This window comes from Limulus polyphemus, unplaced genomic scaffold (genome assembly GCF_000517525.1).
Source record: "Limulus polyphemus unplaced genomic scaffold, Limulus_polyphemus-2.1.2 Scaffold4470, whole genome shotgun sequence".
NCBI lineage: Eukaryota > Metazoa > Arthropoda > Merostomata > Xiphosura > Limulidae > Limulus > Limulus polyphemus.
Genome location: NW_013670080.1, coordinates 72,871 through 91,450, shown reverse-complemented (window position 1 = coordinate 91,450; position 18,580 = coordinate 72,871). Strand labels below are relative to the sequence as shown.

At 30.6% G+C, this 18,580-nt stretch overlaps 2 protein-coding genes across 2 annotated transcripts in view; one reads left to right on the top strand and one right to left on the bottom strand.

The window, feature by feature from the left end:
• Positions 1 to 694: 694 nt before the first annotated feature.
• LOC106471205 (vacuole membrane protein 1-like) overlaps positions 695 to 18,580 on the top strand; it is a gene marked incomplete at its 5' end in the record, with an annotated part of 25,576 nt that continues 7,690 nt past the window's right edge. The window contains 4 exons of the mRNA XM_013931794.2: positions 695 to 775; positions 1,051 to 1,229; positions 2,505 to 2,607; positions 7,065 to 10,499. Coding sequence (XP_013787248.1) covers positions 695 to 775; positions 1,051 to 1,229; positions 2,505 to 2,607; positions 7,065 to 7,226 — 525 coding nt within the window. The remainder of the gene's footprint in view (positions 776 to 1,050; positions 1,230 to 2,504; positions 2,608 to 7,064; positions 10,500 to 18,580) is intronic.
• Positions 14,278 to 18,580, bottom strand: part of LOC106471203 (flocculation protein FLO11-like) — a 27,535-nt gene continuing 23,232 nt past the window's right edge. The window contains exon 9 of the mRNA XM_022399828.1: positions 14,278 to 17,939. Coding sequence (XP_022255536.1) covers positions 17,461 to 17,939 — 479 coding nt within the window. The 3' untranslated portion in view covers positions 14,278 to 17,460. The remainder of the gene's footprint in view (positions 17,940 to 18,580) is intronic.

Below are 18,580 nucleotides of genomic sequence, written 5' to 3'. Positions count from 1 at the left end.
AAAGAGAATACATGTTTATTTGAAAATAGATCTTGTTTATTTAGTATACTGGTATGTAAAGAGAATACATGTTTATTTGAAAATAGATCTTGTTTATTTAGTATACTGGTATGTAAACAGAATACATGTTTATTTGAAAATAGATCTTGTTTATTCAGTATACTGGTATGTAAACAGAATACATGTTTATTTGAAAATAGATCTTGTTTATTCAGTATACTGGTATGTAAACAGAATACATGTTCATTTGAAAGTGATCTTGTTTATTCAGTATACTGGTATGTGAACAGAATACATGTTCATTTGAAAATAGATCTTTATTCAGTATACTGGTATGTAAACAGAATACATGTTTATTTGAAAATAGATCTTGTTTATTCAGTATACTGCTATGTAAACAGAATACATAATCATGGGATTCAGACCATTTAGATTAAATTTATTTTATTATTTTAAATATATATATGAAGCATATTTCTTGGTGGCATTAGAAAAAATTCTTGGTGTTAATTTGTAGATGTACCAATTCTAATTTGATGATGTATTTTAAACAACAACTGTTTAGAGAAGAGAATAAAATATGCAGGTATCAAGAGGCATTGATAAGTTTCTTCCTTTCTCACTTGGATATTTTTTGTTTTCATTAGAAGGAATATATACTTGTTTTGTTTTTTTTTATATTCATACTTGACAGTCAACCTTGGACAAAGCCAAACTAGCCGTTGAAAAGTTAGTGGAGAGAGTGGGGTTTTTGGGAATCCTTGCTTGTGCCTCAGTAAGTCAAACCATCATCTTTTGATTTTTCTGGACACTAGAATTAATCTTATTATAATCATATTAGCAACGAAAGACAAATTTGAAGTTGTAAAACATTTCTACACAGAGTTCCAACAGGTCGGGCAAGGTGCTTGTCTGGTTGTCACACGTTTCATTCATTTTGTTTTCTGTTTAACTTGATAGTTTCTTTCTGTTGTACTGGCTAGTATAATGTTTTTGTTTTTTTTAGATCCATGTTTCTTGATTGTCTTCATGAGTGTTACTTGCTTTTAGATTCCTAATCCCTTGTTTGATTTGGCGGGTATCACCTGTGGACATTTTCTGGTGCCTTTCTGGACGTTTTTTGGTGCCACTCTAATCGGTAAAGCTGTCATCAAAATGCACATTCAGAAACTCTTTGTTATCATTGCCTTCAACGAACACCACGTCGAGCACATTGTCAGTAAATTGAAGTATGTTGTAAATCTTTACAGCCTTGTCTACATGTGTGTGTAATGTCGTTTAATACAATTATTATTTTTATTAGTTTCATTTCCATCGCTAAGTATAGTTATATCAGGTTTTTAAACAATATATTTCAAGACTGTATGTGTATAGGTTTAATCTCTTTCCAGACCAGTTTCTGATGTTTCATACAAGTACGTATAGTATCATCCTGTTTTAACAAAATCTGTCGTGTTCTTTTCTTACAAAATAAAATTTGAACTGAAAAATTTACATTTAAGTTTTGTTTTAATATTAATTTCGTTAACACGTATTCTGGATATAATGCTAGAAACAAATGTAAACTGTTAACCCTTATTTTGATTTTTGTCCTCCCGGTTGTAATTTGTATTTTGGTAGTAGAAATAGTTAAACTCTCTACCTGCGTAGATAAAGCTTTGTCACATACGAAACATAACTGCAAATCTGTATGTATTTGAGTGTTGCTTACTTGGAGCTCAGATACTTTGAAAATTTGTATGCTGTGTAAAAGTAATAAATTAATTCCTTAAACCCAAATGAATGCTGCCAAAAATCTCCATTTACCCATCTGACGGTGACGTCGTCCAAGATTATCTTTGGCTGAAAACTATTCCAAACCATGATATTATCCACACAATTAAAAAAATTTCAATAAGTATGGTGATAATTATTAGAAAATCATAAAAATAATTCTGGCAGAATTGACAAAACATTATGGGTTTAAAGAGTTAATGTTATTAGTTCCTATGCTTGCACGTTTATTTAAAGTAATTATGGACTTTGTCTCAGCGTGAGCTTATAGATTAGGTGGAGGTGGTCTTTTTGAAATGGCTGTATTAATTTCTAAAAGGAGTAACGATGTCAGTTTTATAAATAAGGTTGATTTATATTAGTTTTAATGATACAGGAGATATTTTCTTTTCAAAGTATTTGATGTCATTAGGTGCGTGATTGTGTTATTGCTAACTAGTGTGAGTGAAACCTGGCTTTCACATCAAAAGCTGTGAGTGTGTTTGTGAAATGACATGGTATATAACTGTGTCATCTAGCAGTATCTATTACATTTTAAATTATTGATAAATCTAAGTTCAGAAATACCCAATAGTTTTATGTTTGGATTCTCTCTGTTTCAGATATGGTGACATTTATAAATTTAAATGGAAAAAGAACCATGAACAATTTATTTCTGACCATAGGCATGAGTTTTATGTTTAATTAAAAAGGTTGTTGAGCTAACAGATTTCTTTTTGTCTTGTATCAAGATACATCCCATATGTTGGAAAATATCTTCAAGCTCCATTTAAAGAGTTGCTGGTGAAACAGAAAGCTAAACTTCATCGTAAAGTTGGGAGTCCTGTACACCAGGTTGGTCATTTTTGTAACCAGGAGCCTTTATAAACTATAACTTTTAATTTAATTAAGTGTATCTTCACGAAATATGACAAGCATTTAGTAAACATTACAAGTATATTGTGTCAAAAAATTATATTTTTTAATCAAGTGTTTTTTAAATATTTATCTGAATTTATGAAGCCTTTTCTGAGTCAGTCCGAGTGCAAGGTGATTTAATGCTAAGAATAATCATTTTTCTTTCATCTCATAGTTTACACATTTCATTTGCCATAACCTTTAGAACCTCTTAACTGAATATCAAAAGTTTTTTTTCAATAAAACTATTTTATCCATTATTTTCTCTACTCTAACACTAACTGTATCTTCCTTGGTCACAATGACCGACCTTGTAATCATAACATAACAAAATAAAAAAAATTAAATTACTGATTTTTTTTTTCTAGAAAAACTGCACATTCTGACAGTCAATTACACATTATTTATTTTTACAGCCAAAGCTAACAGATTTTTCATTTAGTTTTATTTTTTTTTACAGTTACATTAAGATCCTCTCACAGTATCGCAATAGCTATTTGTTATGTGGAACGATATTATGTAAATATAGCAACAAGTGTCACCAGGACATGCCTGTCACAATCACTCCCGTGTTGAGCACATGATTCATGAGTATTTTGTCCACTTATTTGATTATCTGACCTAAGAGGCTTCTAAGTTTTACATCTTAATTTCCTTTTATAACAATAAATTAAAAATGTTCTTTAGAAACAAGAAATATGGTACTTATATCTGAAATCTTCTCTTCTCAAGCTCTTGTACTTGCATTAGAGAAGTCTGTGTAAGACTTTTGGCATAAGATTTAGTAACGATCTAAGAAATTATCTTTTAATTCTAATATACAACTTAGAATATGAAATATTGCCACTAATATATAATAAAATGTCCTAAAGCTAATAGAATTTATTTAACTAAGCTAGAAGTTGGCTAATTGATTCACATAGTTTGTGAACCAGAGTTCCAAGACTTGATGGCAAGGTCTTCAAAACTGGTTATCCCAAAGGCTTCTAGCATCATCACATTCAGTAAATTGTAATCTTGTCTTTCCATTTGTTAGGCATAATCAGAAAATTAATGACATCTTTTGAAAAACAGAATGTGCTGGAGGAGCATTGCATGTGGGTTTTACTTTTATTACATACATCTCAGTAAAGCCAGAAGCTTCAAGGCTACAAGTTAACATTTTAACTTAGGGATATCTATAGTATAAATGTGAAATATCACAGAAAGTTAGGAGGTTGAACAGGGGCAGAAAAATATCTAAAATGAAAGATTCAGAGTAAGAAGTGAAGATTGATAATTTATTTAAATATTTCCTTTTGAAATTAAGAAATGAAACACCTTTACAGTATTAAAATTTCAGCTATAAAATATATTTTGATGTCAAGTTTACTGATATACATTGGTAAATTATTTAATTAATTTCCAAAGGTAGTGACATGGACAATTTGACCCATGTGTGCTCGGGATAATTATTTTTATATATCTTCTATTGCCCAATAATGTTTCATTTTCTTTAACAGTAGAAACAGTTAATAACCAAATCAAGAATGAAAGTGAAAAAAAAGGATATTTAGTATAAGACATGTTTTAATGTTTATCTTTTTTTCACATGTAGTTTAATCATAACCATTTTAAGTGTGTATTTTGTATCCACCCCCTAGAGGGAGAGAAAGTATATCAAACATTACACTCGCCCAATTTTTAAATCATGGAAGAGTACACGTAAAAATACACAATGAACATGGCATCTTTATTGTTGTTTTACTGACTACTTATCCACAGGTTACATAAGTATGTATTAGACAGATTTTGTAACGTCTCCTACTTAGTAGAAGCTCAGTTGTAAACATAGATTTTGTAACGTCTTCTACTTAGTAGAAGTTCAGTTGTAAACATAGATTTTGTAACGTCTCCTACTTAGTAGAAGTTCAGTTGTAAACATAGATTTTGTAACGTCTTCTACTTAGTAGAAGTTCAGTTGTAAACATAGATTTTGTAACGTCTCCTACTTAGTAGAAGTTCAGTTGTAAACATAGATTTTGTAACGTCTCCTTAGTAGAAGTTCAATTGTAAACATAGATTTTGTAACGTCTCCTACTTAGTAGAAGCTCAATTGTAAACATAGATTTTGTAACGTCTCCTACTTAGTAGAAGTTCAATTGTAAACATAGATTTTGTAACGTCTCCTACTTAGTAGAAGTTCAATTGTAAACAGATTTTGTAAGGTCTCCTTAGTAGAAGCTCAATTGTAAACACAGATTTTGTAACGTCTCCTACTTAGTAGAAGTTCAATTGTAAACACAGATTTTGCAACGTCTCCTACTTAGAAGTTCAATTGTAAACACAGATTTTGTAACGTCTCCTACTTAGTAGAAGTTCAATTGTAAACATAGATTTTGTAATGTGTCCTACTTAGTAGAAGTTCAATTGTAAACATAGATTTTGTAACATCTCCTACTTAGTAGAAGCTCAGTTGTAAACATAGATTTTGTAACTTCTCCTACTTAGTAGAAGTTCAGTTGTAAACACAAATTTTATAACGTCTCCTCCTTAACCCGAATATAAGGTGACCCCCCCCCCCCCCATCATCAGAAACCCTGGGAAAGAAAAAAAATTGAGTGTCATAACACCCTTTTTAGGTCTGCAAAATCAATACTATAACTGGACAGCCAGTAGGTGGATTAGTTGCGAGGGTTAGCGATGATCTTGAGCGAACATCTGGCTCGCATGTGTAGACGGATGCTATCCGTACATTCAGGAATGTGACAGGCTACTACTGTGTGGTCAGCCTCGATTGTAAGGCTACTGTGAATTTTACAGCCTAATTATTAATATTGCCTTATAATTGGGCCAATATGGTACATTGTTAGGCTAACACTTGCCTACATTTTTTCTCCATATTTATAAAAATGTTAAATTATTTATTGAGATAAATTTCCAGGAAATCTTTAGGCTTAACATTAATATTTTAATCATTTTTTAAAAACGTATCAGAAAGTGTTACACACTGATTATTCTAGGTCACAAGTACGAGTCAAACCATACACTAAAGGTTGTAACATAAAATTGGCATACATTAATAAAAACTCTTATTTAAAAGTTATCTTGTATGTTTAGAATGGATTTGACTGGCTATATTTATATTAAAATTAAATCTGACAGATCATTCAGAAAGTTGGGGCTAATAAAACAAGATAAACCTAAGTCACAATATTAATACTTTAACATAAAATTTAGCAACAATCAATTTGAACCTTTTTATAGAATTTGCTTTACCAAAATTTGTCAGATTTTATAAGGAAATTAATTATTGTTGAAATTTAAAAACATTTTGAACGTAATGCGTGGAGAATTAATTTCGTGTTGATTTCAGTAATCTGTAATTTTTACGTGCTCACCAGACTTCTAGGTCTAACAATAAAAACTGTATTTGAATATCACTGAATATCACTCTTTCCGTGAGCAAGAACAACAAACACAATGTGCTTTAATTACGTGAATAACAAGTACTTCATGAACTACTATACGTGTTCATACAGAGAAGTTGTGTAAAATATTCCTTCTCTGTAGGCTTAGCACTTTTTTTTTACCCCCCCCCCAACATGATAATTTTGTTTAAGCATTACTTAAGTTTTCAACACTTATGTAAATGATATAGCTCCTTTTGTGGAGCACATCACAAACACAGTCATAAAAACCTTCCATAAAACTATGTTTTAGTTGTGATGCATCACACTCGCACAGACTGTGTTTTATTCTTGTTATATAACATCACCATGCTGTGTAAGCCACTGTCCATTTTCTTCAATATAATATTGATTTTGTAAGTATTTACACCACTTTCATTATCTCTGTTTTAGTAATATTTCCTGTAATCAGAATTGCTTCACTAGTACATAAGGTAGTTTAAGCCTTATTTATAGGGTTTTTGAATCCCTTTTAGCTTATCATATAGTAACTTAAATTAATTTTGGTGTGATGAAAAGAAGGGATATCTATAATATAGTTTAGGCTTTGGTCCTGTTCGTATAAGACACCTAAAGTGAATACCTTCTTGCAAAAGATGATTACATCGATTATTTTGGTTTGTTATCTGTATTGTAGCTGATAGCGATTAGTCAGCTTTGTTCTGGTTTTGTAAGTGTAAACACTGTTATTATAAGTTAATTTTAAAAATAAATTTTTTATTTGTACTAATTTGCATTGTTGATGGTTGGTAAGAATTGGGAAACAAGGGTTACAAAATTAAAAGGACTAGTACACAAAGTATCGTTGGCTTTTAAATTAAATGTTTATATAAAGAACGGGGTTTCTTTAAGTAAATTAAGAAATTCTGCATAATTTTATTCAAATATCTTTGGACCAGAATTTTTTTTTCATTACATGTTGTATTTCTCCATTCTTTTATTCAGGAAAGTAGCTGGTTGTCTTGGGTATTTGAGAAGGTTGTGGTTCTGATGATCGTCTACTTTGTTTTGTCCATCATTAATTCCATGGCTCAGAGTAACCATAAACGTCGGTGTAAACAACAAGCACTGCAAGTTGAACCGTCCCAAAAAATGGCTGTTGACTAGAGGAAACTGCTTGGTATTGACTGTTTATCAAAATAAACAAGAAAAACTTTAGTAAATTATGTTGCTGAAGTTAAAAGAAAAATGTATTTATTATATGACATAATTTGGAATAGGAAAAACCTCCCTATTGGTTCATGTTATCAATTGAGATATTCTTTTTATAATAAATTCTTAAATATTTGTGTAATATCACGTCGATACAGCAGCGGGTGTCTGTAAGAACCTCGGCAACATTTAGAATTAGTTATATAAGTGCATAGATTGACCTTTGATCCGTGTCAGGCAAGAGTTAAGTATCGCTGGTGAGTATAGTACTAAATGTTAGAGATTATCACTGAATTAATCGGAAGATACCGGCCTGATGTACCTTATTGGCTTGTAGTTTGGGTTACATCCCACAATGTCTATTTGGTATACTGTTATAAGTAGCAGTAGTAGAATTCAATAAAGCATAAAGTATGTTTGAGTAAAATACCAAAACATTTAAGTTGTATAAAGGTGAAGAATAAAATAAGGGAGACGTAGTCTCGGGATTCACAGTTTCTCATAAAGATGTACTTTTAATAACACGATTAAAGCTGTGGTTGAACAACCATTAGATATAAAGGATGTTTTATTCATGGTTGATTCTGTTTGACTGTGTAACGATTCATAAAAAGAAACTTTTAGTTAATGTAAACCAACCTTGTAATCAAACTTGTTTGCATTTTGTAAAAAATGTAAAGGTTTTCTTACACGAATTAAAGATGTACTAATTCTTAACCTAGCTTAATGAAAACTAGAAATCACCTGTTTAACACTTAGATGTTAGGGTCGGTTGCTCCGATATTTAACCTTAATTATGTAAAAAAGAAAGTTTTTTTACAGCGTATGAAAAAAAACAGGTTGAAAGTTAAATAATTATACAGATAATGTCTGAACTTAATTAAGTTAGTTTTATTAAAATTACCTTTATTTAAAACTATTGTAATGAAATTGAAAAACATACATTAACATATGTTTGTATAAAATTTATTGTTTGGGTTAAGTTGGAGCTGTTATTTTTTGGATCTGATATTCAAATTTAGTGTTTTTCCAGATATTGTGTATTATTTTAAAAATCAATATCTTGATGTCAAAATTTTTTCCTGTCATTATAACAAAAAACCAAAACCTATAACTGATACTAAAATCCATTGTAAGAATACAAATAAAGAATCACAGGGTATTAATAAAATACTTGATATACAAACCGATTAATTGTTAGAAGTAAGTCATAGCACTAGAGTAAAACGTTTCGTATTATTAGTCAAATGTTTTTCATAGTTAGGTTAAATTGTTTAAATTTATTATATACCGAAGAATGAAAGGCACATTGCCTTTTGTCACTTTTTTGTCAAAGTGAAAAGTTGGTGGACTAAAGGTGATAAGAATAGGAGAAGAAGAAAAATTATATTTCTAATAGTTTCAAAGGAATAATAGTAGCAATCACTCAAATTTACTTGCTTACAACATGAGGTTCTGAAGGTACAGTGTAACTACATTTGAGGCAAATTAGTTTGACATTCTAGTGTAAGGAAAAATGTTAAGAAAAATTCAGATGATAATTTTTTAGTTGTTCTTCGTAATGTATTGTTACGATTGAAGTTTTAACTATTTCATTTCAGTTTTTTTTCTTTTCACATTTATCTTGATGTTTGAAGAAGAAAACCCATTGTTATATATATTGAAAAGTTGTCAGATTGTTAGTTTTTTTTTGGTCTTTAATATATCATCAAGTGGAAGCTCAGAGTGAACATAATAGCCATGATTTTTTAGGCTTTATAAATATACTTCAATCAGCACACATCAAACCATCTAGAAATCCATCTGTTTTTGTAAAAGTTCCATCCCATCTGCTCTTGCAGATGTCCATTTTAACATTCCTTATATTTTGTTTACCTTGAAATATGTTCGTTATCGTTACGTACAGTTGTCCATGTAGGCCTAATGTTCTGCTTGAGAACCTAACATCCTTTCAGTTTATAGATCTCAGAATTGTACAATCTTGGATAGCACAAGGAAAGCATTTAGATTTGGAAAAGTTACAAAGGATTTGTACAACTCTTTTGGAATCAAAAATTGATACAGTAAAAAAAAAACTTGTAACTTAAACTTAATTGATAAAATTGTAATAGAGTGTTTGCGTGTAGTATTTATGGAAGAAATTCAGTGCTGCATTTCAGAAAATGTAAATTTACAAATAAATACAGTTGAAGCAAGGCCAAAAAACAAGGAATATATGACTTTTAAAAACCTTCAAGAAATACTACCAAATAATCTTCGTTAGGTCTTAGGAGTGATTTAGCTTAGTATTTACTTGTCTTTCATTTTGAATGTATAATGTTTCTCAAGCACTGTTATAGAGTTGGTTTTCTAGTATCTTAAATTATTAATAAATACTGTTTAAATAATCAGTGTTTATCAGTTGAAAAACAGGTATTCAGTTTCAAGAGTAATCAGAAAAATTTTTGTTTTCATACAATGTTATATTTTCTGTAACAAGAATTAAAATTTTAAGCATAAACACATTGGTTTTATATCGGTGTCTTTATGTACATGTGGATTTTCTTGTGTGTCAGGTGCTTTAACTACAAGTGAGTTAAGACTTGATCAAAACACATTGTTATTTCTCTTTGTGTCTAAAACACTATTTTATGGCAGGGTTGTAAATTTTTTATCATATTTAGTGCAGGTATTACAGTTATTTTATTCTAGTTATATATTTGTAACATATTCAGTTGTCAGTATTTCAACTAGGCCTATTCAAGTCTTAATAGTAATTAATCGACAGATTTTTTTAAAAGATGTGTGGAAGGGGGAAAAGAGAAGGGTGAGCCAATTTAACATGTATTTGTCAGGGACGGAATAAGGAATTTGTTTCACTGTAGATGGCCGTAAAAATCTAGAGTGTCATAGAAGAATTATGTAATAATAAAGCAGTGTTTATTTGTATAAGCCAGAAAGCAAAATGTACATGTATTAGATATTCAAAAGGTTAGTTGGTATACTTTAAAACTAGCTGTGTCAGAAAAACCATTAGTGTTTATAGAGGCATTAGTTTACCGAAGACTTGTGCAAATGTCAAAGGGGGAATGTAGAGAACTACATATTCTAAAACGAGATGTCTTCAAAGATTTATTTATTTTTATTTCTGATAAATATAGCGAATAGATTGAAGATTAGGATATCTCTCTTTTTGTCTTCTTTTCATATTCTTGCTGTTCTAAGTTTTTTCATTAAACTTTATTAAATGTTTTAAAGTCATTGTGTTTTTGATATAAATTTTAGTGGGCAGGGTCAGAGCTCTTCAGTTTCCAGTATTGAAACAAAAGGTTTCACACCTTAAATTTACTGATATACACTGTAATGAATAAATATCAACTCATCAAATTTTCATTTTTTTTTCTTTTCCATAGTTAATAGCCATCTGTATATAAGTATTTCAAATGCATTCTCAAAATTATTCACGAAGAACTGTTAGACTCTATTTCAGCGAAGTTTGTGACTCAGTCTTGAAAGTTATTCTACCATTGTTATATTTTTATACATGTATGGTATTGTTCAGGACTTAGACTAGCAACATGCAAGATTTTGAGCCAGCTATGTGTAGGTTCTTTCACTGACTAGTGATAGCAGTGGTGTTGGAAACCTTTTTTTTTTTCATTGCATACTGGTCTTTTCTATTTTACTGAAGTGTATATGTATAATCAAGTGGTTTTTCACCTGTTGAAAGGTTACTGTAAGTTGAATTATATGAACAGCATACAAACCGTAACAGTTCTCAAGAGTACACCAATTTATTTCTGCATTCATTATCCACACTACAATATTTCTAACTGTATATTTATGAATCTAATAGTCGGTATTTATATTATACAATTAAAATTGTAATTTGATGAATTTCAGTCCATTGTAATTTTATCCAAAAGGTTGTTTTTATACAGTTTGAAGTTGTGAAATCTTAAAAATTCAGTAACAGTTGAATAATATTTCTTCTATTGATAAAGAGTGGAAAATAAAAGAATTATTCAAGATGATGGTTAAAATTGTAGGGTAATTAATTGCTCATTTCATATGCTAAACTTTGTAATTATATTTATATACAATTTTTTTATTCTTCTGGTTGTTTTAGTCCCACATTCATTATAGTCTACTATATAAGTGGATTAGCTGTGATGCTGATGGGCATTTAGTAAAAGAATTTTGGAAAATGAAGTTTTAGATTGACGTTATTTATTTCTGGACTGGAACGGCATTCCCATTGTATCTCATCGTACATTTAACCTTGTACCATATCTATAATAAATCTAAGGAAAAAAAATGTTGTGTGTGTGTGCTATTTCTGGTTCACAAAAGAAATATAAAAAGAATTCACCAATAATGTTCAGGTAAATATTTTTATATGGGTCTCTTTTGTACCTCTAGTTTATTAGATAGGATTTTATCTCTATCGTAAACTCTAAGTAAAGGACAATAAACTGTATTTAATGGAGTTTTGAATGTGAATTATACAAAATTGAATGTGGATCAGTAGAAGGAAGACATTTTGCAGGAAAATATGTCGAGGTTTTACGAAAATAGCTTTGTGGTATGTAATAATGAAATCCAAGAGAAACAAAAAAAGTGCAAAATATCGTCTATAAAGTTGGTGTTTCAAAGAACCTTGAAATACACAAACCACATTAAAGTTTTGTTTTAAAATTACCCAGTATAAACTTAAGGTATGGAATGGATTGATATTACCATGAGTTGATTGAAAACTTTTGTTTCACCATTAGAATTAAATTCATTGAAGCCAGGTTGTGAAGAGAATTTTAAACCTGGTTTACAAAACTGTTACGTTCTTATGATAAATAAGAGAGGAAAACTGAGTATCCTTTGAACTTCAAGGGTCGTAAGAAGTTGGACTAAAAAAAAAAATGTGCTTTGCATAGACGGAAGGTTAGACGAGGGTAAATAAACTAGAAATTAGATCAAATAAAAGTTTTATGCTATTAACATTAGGAGTTGGAACAAAATGACGTGCTAGATATTTGATAAAAGGAAGTGATCTGTGTAAGAAAAATGAAAATTAGACAAGGCTTAGTGCACTAGAAGGTAGAACAAAAATACATACTTTTTGTAAAATTGTGGTTTTCACAAATGGAACCAATTTCTTAGCAAGTATCGGGGATATTATTCCACAATAATGGCTGAATTTGCCCAGGAAATTCACGAGGGGTTTTGTGATAAAGACAATTCGTACAAATAACGAAGCTGGACACCTTTTCAAACAACAAACAGAATTGTTATTTTAACAACAAAAATAAAATCAGTACGTATACCCACCATGGATAAGCTAACATTCGTTTTTCCCTTGGCTGGTGCTTAAGTCCTGTTGCTTTCTTTCTCACAAAATTGAATGCTTCAACACTAAAACACTAAGATCTTCCACAAAGAGAACAGGTCATTCCTCTTGGTCAGCTAATGGAAAATTGAGTCAAGTCACACTTGGATCTAGAATGTAAACTCACTTTATTTGTCCAGTGGATGGCATCACCTCAGGATCTCTGTTCCCTGAGAGCATTGGTTTGCTATCACCTTCAATCATTGTCACATTCAGCCAAGATATGATATTTCAGTTCTAACCCATTCAACCCAGATGTTTCAGCTAATGCTGGAATATCCTTGTGGACAGAGGAGACATTACATACTAAACAGCACAAAGAATGAAATAACTAGGACAAAGCAACTCTGGACAGCTTGTTGCTGTCACAGCAGTGCAGAAACTAGATAATCTAAAATTTTGCTGATTTCTGTATCACTATAGAAGGTAGAAAACACTAGGCTGGCCACATTAGAAGCCGAATAAAAATGCATCCTTTGTGGGTGAAGAAAGAAAATGAACATTAGAGATGAGATAATGAATGTCACCAAGAGAAAACTAGAAAAACAAGTCCTGATAGCAAGAGCTCTACCTTATACATATTTCAGCCTTGGGCCATGGCATTCTTCTATTGGCTACGCCACTCAAGGTGATACTGTACTTTTACAAGTAGGATAAGTGCAACCTCAAGATTCTACTAAGCCAGAGAAGAAAAAAACATTCACTAAATTCTATCCCAAAGATAGTAAAAAAAAATTTCCTGAAACAAAACTACCAAATGATATCAAATTTGATCCCAGTCAACATGAAAAATGTTTGGAGAATGTACTCAATTATTCAGTCACTATAATTAGTATCACCGAAATAGACTTAACGTACGTCAACTATAGCGAGAACTGACCTAGCCGTTGGTTTGAATAATTTATTTACTATCTAAAGCTTACAAAAATCTATAAAAGTAAGAACAGACTATTTGTTTTAATAAAATGATTATTTCGTAAGAAGTATGTAATTCCCAAAAGAATTGAATTAAAAATCCAACATTAACTTAAAACCATCACAATATTCAGCGCTGTATGTAAAAGTGACACTACATGTGTTTGTTTCATGAAAATAATGACCACTTGTGGATTATTTACAGAAGAATTTTGTACCACCACATAGACAGGGTATTGCCCAAAGTTTAGAAAATACTGACGTGTGATTTTATTACCACTGAGAGTTATCTATCTATAAATGTTGAAGGATGTCACAGAAAAGTACATCATTCTGGACTGCAGCCATTTCTTTGAAAAAAAAAAAACAGTTTATTATTCACCATACACACAAGAAATAACCTGAAAATTCCATCTAAAGCTTAGATTTTTAATTGCCACAATTCTTGTTATAACAAGTGGTAATGGAAAACAAAAAAATGCAAAAGGAGAACTCGCTCCCTTTCTACACTGGATAATCCTGGTTTTAAAAGGAAAACAAAATCACATTTATTTGCCTTGCTAGATTTCTAGAAGTTACTTATTCCACAAAAGAAATACTGACATGGTAGAGGTCACGGACAGAAGCACGATATTACAAAGTTGGATATATATACAGCAGCAGTTGTAAATAATGCTGATTTTGAAGGCACAACTGATAACACAATATTAAATAATGAATGTACAGAACTTAATATCACACAACATGTTTTATTTCACATCGTAATCTTTCCCCCAAAATAAAAAAAATTCAGTAATCAACAACGCAGAGACAGACACTCGCACAAATATATGTTCTTCCAATATGGTTTAACCGGCAAAATCTAACAGGTTCACATTCTAGAAACGACTATTTTTTGTAATTTTATATTGTAAAACTTAAACTTACAGAAAATTTTTATTCTATAGAAGCAGCCTGACCAAAAGATTATACACACACAAGCAAATAACTGCTAATTTGTTTCAATGTAAATTATTCAATTTGAAAGATTATTTTTTTCTTCCACCTAACACAAACATCACAGATTTCTAAATGACTGATGTATCAACTAAGATACGGATTTCCTACTAGTCTTGCAACCCTTAGATTGAAATACAGGAAAATGAATATTTACATAAATTCTTTATAAAGTATAATTTTACTTCTACGTGCGATTTCTTGCCTCTAATTACAACTGAATCTACATAAAAACATAAATATTCCGTTAGATTCGTACATATATTTCATGCCAAAAAAATGTATAATGTATCTATGGTAACATACCAAACTTAATACAGATTAACATAATGAATAAAATCACTTGGAAAATGATAAATTTCTAAAGAAATGTCAGTACGTCAAATGTTCTATAGACAAACACAAGTGTTTTTAATTACTGAAGTGAGTTATTTCTAGAATTTCAAACTTTCTTTTCAAAATACAAAAAGGACATAATGTATTAAGAAATAAATCTGTAGGAGCTGAGGTTACAATACCGATTATTTTATTTCTGCTTCGTAAGTTGATCACAAAATATACAATACATAAAAACTTTTAAATTTATATTCACTGCTGAAACTTGTGATATATTAAATAGAAGCTGAATGAACTTTGTAAAACAAAATAATTGTGACAAGCGAACCTAATGTGTTATAGTTTGGAATTAACAAACTCGAAAACTAGACCCCCCCAAAAAAAAACGTCTAAAAATATGAAGAAAAAACTTAGATGTTCATAAAGCATACTGAAAGACTTATTTGTAGAATCATTAATGAAGTAAGAAGTATACAAGTTTTCATTTTTCAGTAAGCTATTGGCTGTACACCTTGAAGTGAAATTTACGAAACACCACTAGGATATCATTTTGAGTAAAGTTATTGTGGATCTTATACCAAAAATAATTTTAAGGTAAACAGCACATTACAAAAGTCAGTGTTAAAGCTAAATGAATAAAAAACTATGGATTTGTATAAGTTTACCATTTAAAATAAAGATAAAACAGCCCGATAAAACAAAACATCAGATTGTACAAAAATCTGTAACACACACAAGTCGTTATAATGTACAGTTCCACTTAATATTGAAATACAACAATCTTTAACACCCAGACCAGATAACAGATACTGTTGTGTAACAAACAGACCATATAACACGTTTATGTATCAGGAATGGAGACCAGGTGAAATTTCCTTACAGATAACAAATGGGTAAATGTGTATACCACTGAGGTATCTAACATGAACTGCTGCCAACTAACTTAACTTAAAAAAAATGTTTTCCTAGGACACGATAAAACTAAAACAAACAAAATTATGTTGAAATTAATTTTTGCTAATTGGATCCTGTTAATTTTTTTTTCCTTGTACTACTACTCTTTTTTTTTTTAACTATCTGTTACATCTTATATGGATGAAACAATAAAAAAAACTAAGTTTTTGCACACTTCACATCCTAGAAGCTCAAATTATTTTAGGATATAAAACATTACCACCTTCTATGCTCTAAGTCTACTACAACAATTCAGAAACAGAATTGGTAATAAGAAGTGAGAGATAAAATGAAATAAAGCTTTTCTCATTATACCTGGATACATCAACTACAATGACAAAAAATAGTCTAACTGAGGTACAAAATAGTCTACCTTGAAGCATAAATCTCTGTTGGTTGAGAATCAGTGTAAAATATTTTGAATTGAATGTCTTACATTTTAAGTTCATGTCAGTAGAGACTTGTATACTCACTGTTACAAAATTAATTTGAACTGTCGAATGAACTAAAAAGAGGTTTTTAATTCAAATAGTGTTATGTTCATGTCATTAACCCTTTTTGTATTTCAATTGCATTTCCTTGTATCATTATTTTTTGGATCTTTTGTGTTCATGTTTTTAAATCATCCATTTTAACAAATCCTGAATACAATCAGTTACTACTATGTTAGTTTTGTAGACTTGTTTTTATCAATGCAATCAAACTAAGGATTTTAAAACCATTTTTCTGTTCATTAATGTAAAAATGTATGTTAGTTTTGTAGACTTTTTTTACAATGCAATCAAACTAAGGATTTTAAAACCATTTTTCTGTTCATTAATGTAAAAAATGATTTCGTAGTTTTAAAAAATAATAACTTTAACAGAGTATTGAGTACATTTAATTATTCATTAAAGGCCATTAAATTAAAAAGCAGGACACATATATTCAAGGTGTTAAAAACTAATTGTGTTAATTTTCTAATTAATCTTTACTACTCTTATTTACATTTTAAATGGCTGGTATCATTTCATGCATTTCTAGCTGTGGCATCATTCCAAGCTCTAGTAGTGTTCTAATTTTATGAAATGAATGATGTTCTTAGTTTACAAAAAGTTAAGCAAACACAATCCAGTAATAGTTAATGGTGCAGACAGATAACCGAATTTAGAATTAACGTTATAATTAGTATTCCTTATAATAAACATTAGTTGGTTGTAATACAAAATTTCAAATTTCTATCCTGTTTCTCCTTAAATAAATTAAAATGCTCATAAAACTTTGTCAGAAATAAACCACATAATTCTAATAAATGGAATGATAAAACAATATAAATACTAAAATATGAGGCCTAGGTTTCAATCATTTAAATGTGCCAAGAAGGTCTTTCAGAAATCACAATGTTTTACTACTCTTGAATTTTGTTTGTGAACACTATTTACAAAGAATAAACTCCAACACATCTACAAGTCAATTAATATACATATATATACAAAGTAGTTTCAACACAAAACTTGTGTAAACTTACAATAATGATAACTTCCTCAAATTAAGCAAATTTTACATCAGCAGTTCTTTTTTTAACTGTGTAACATCACTGTTTGAAATAACTCCAGTCTGTTAACCAAGTATCACAGCCAATCGTTCCTACTGTGATATTGATAAGTTAATAGTTCCTTGCTGTCGAACAGGTTGTGCAACCTGGGTTCCATTTCCTACACTGACCACAACAACAGGCTTCACCAATGGCTGGGCACTGGCAGCGACCAATCCAACAGTGGGTTGCAAAAACTGAGGCTGAATAATTGGAATCTGCCCAGATGTCTTAAGGAGTGGTGATGTTGCAGCAAGTACCTTTCCTAGTTGATGTGATTGTGTGATGAGTTGAGCCTGGTTCAGTGGTCCTCCGGGAGACACCACCGACATAGGAGTCACTAGAGGAGTGATTGCCGACACAGCAGTAACACCCGACACCAAATGGCTCACCGAAGCAGTGGCTGTCGGAGACTGCATGACGTGCCCCATGGTAGATAACTGGGAGAGCTGTGCCTTGGGTTGGCCGGTCTGATTAACTGGTTTAAGACCAGCAGTAACCAGATGGCGTCCCATATTGTTGACTTGAGAACCTGACATAAAATACATCATTCATGGGTAAACAATGATTGATTATGTAATACATCTTAGCTTTCTGCGTTAGTCTTGACCATATAAAACATTGTAATTCAATAGATTGTCTCTTGACTGAATTAAAAGTACGTTTTCATTCTTTTTTAAAACATTATATTTTGGTCCTATTTAACATCTGAGTGGAAATAGTTTTGTGGGGAAACAGTATTTTTTAATAGGATAACAAAATATTAATCAATAATACAATGAAAAAAGTTATAATTTTACTTATACTTAAAATGTATTTCCAATAAGTACTTACCTCCTTTCACATAAATAGCTATTTTTGTTCAGTGCTGCCCTCTTTATGAAAATTTTTTTATGCATGCAACAAGCCTTTTACCTCCCCTCCATTGGAATTGACTGATTCCAATGCATCTCTCATGAAAATCATCATGTGACGCTCTGGTTATGCATGTGACTCCCTCTATTCAATTCTACATAACTATCACTTCTCGTTTAGACAGAAATTGGAAGCATTGGTGTTCAGTGGGAGGAGGTAAGTACCTATCAGAAATACATTTTCAGTATATGAAAATTATAACTTCTGATAAGGTACATTACCTTCTCTCACATAAATAGCTAGATCCTACATTGAATA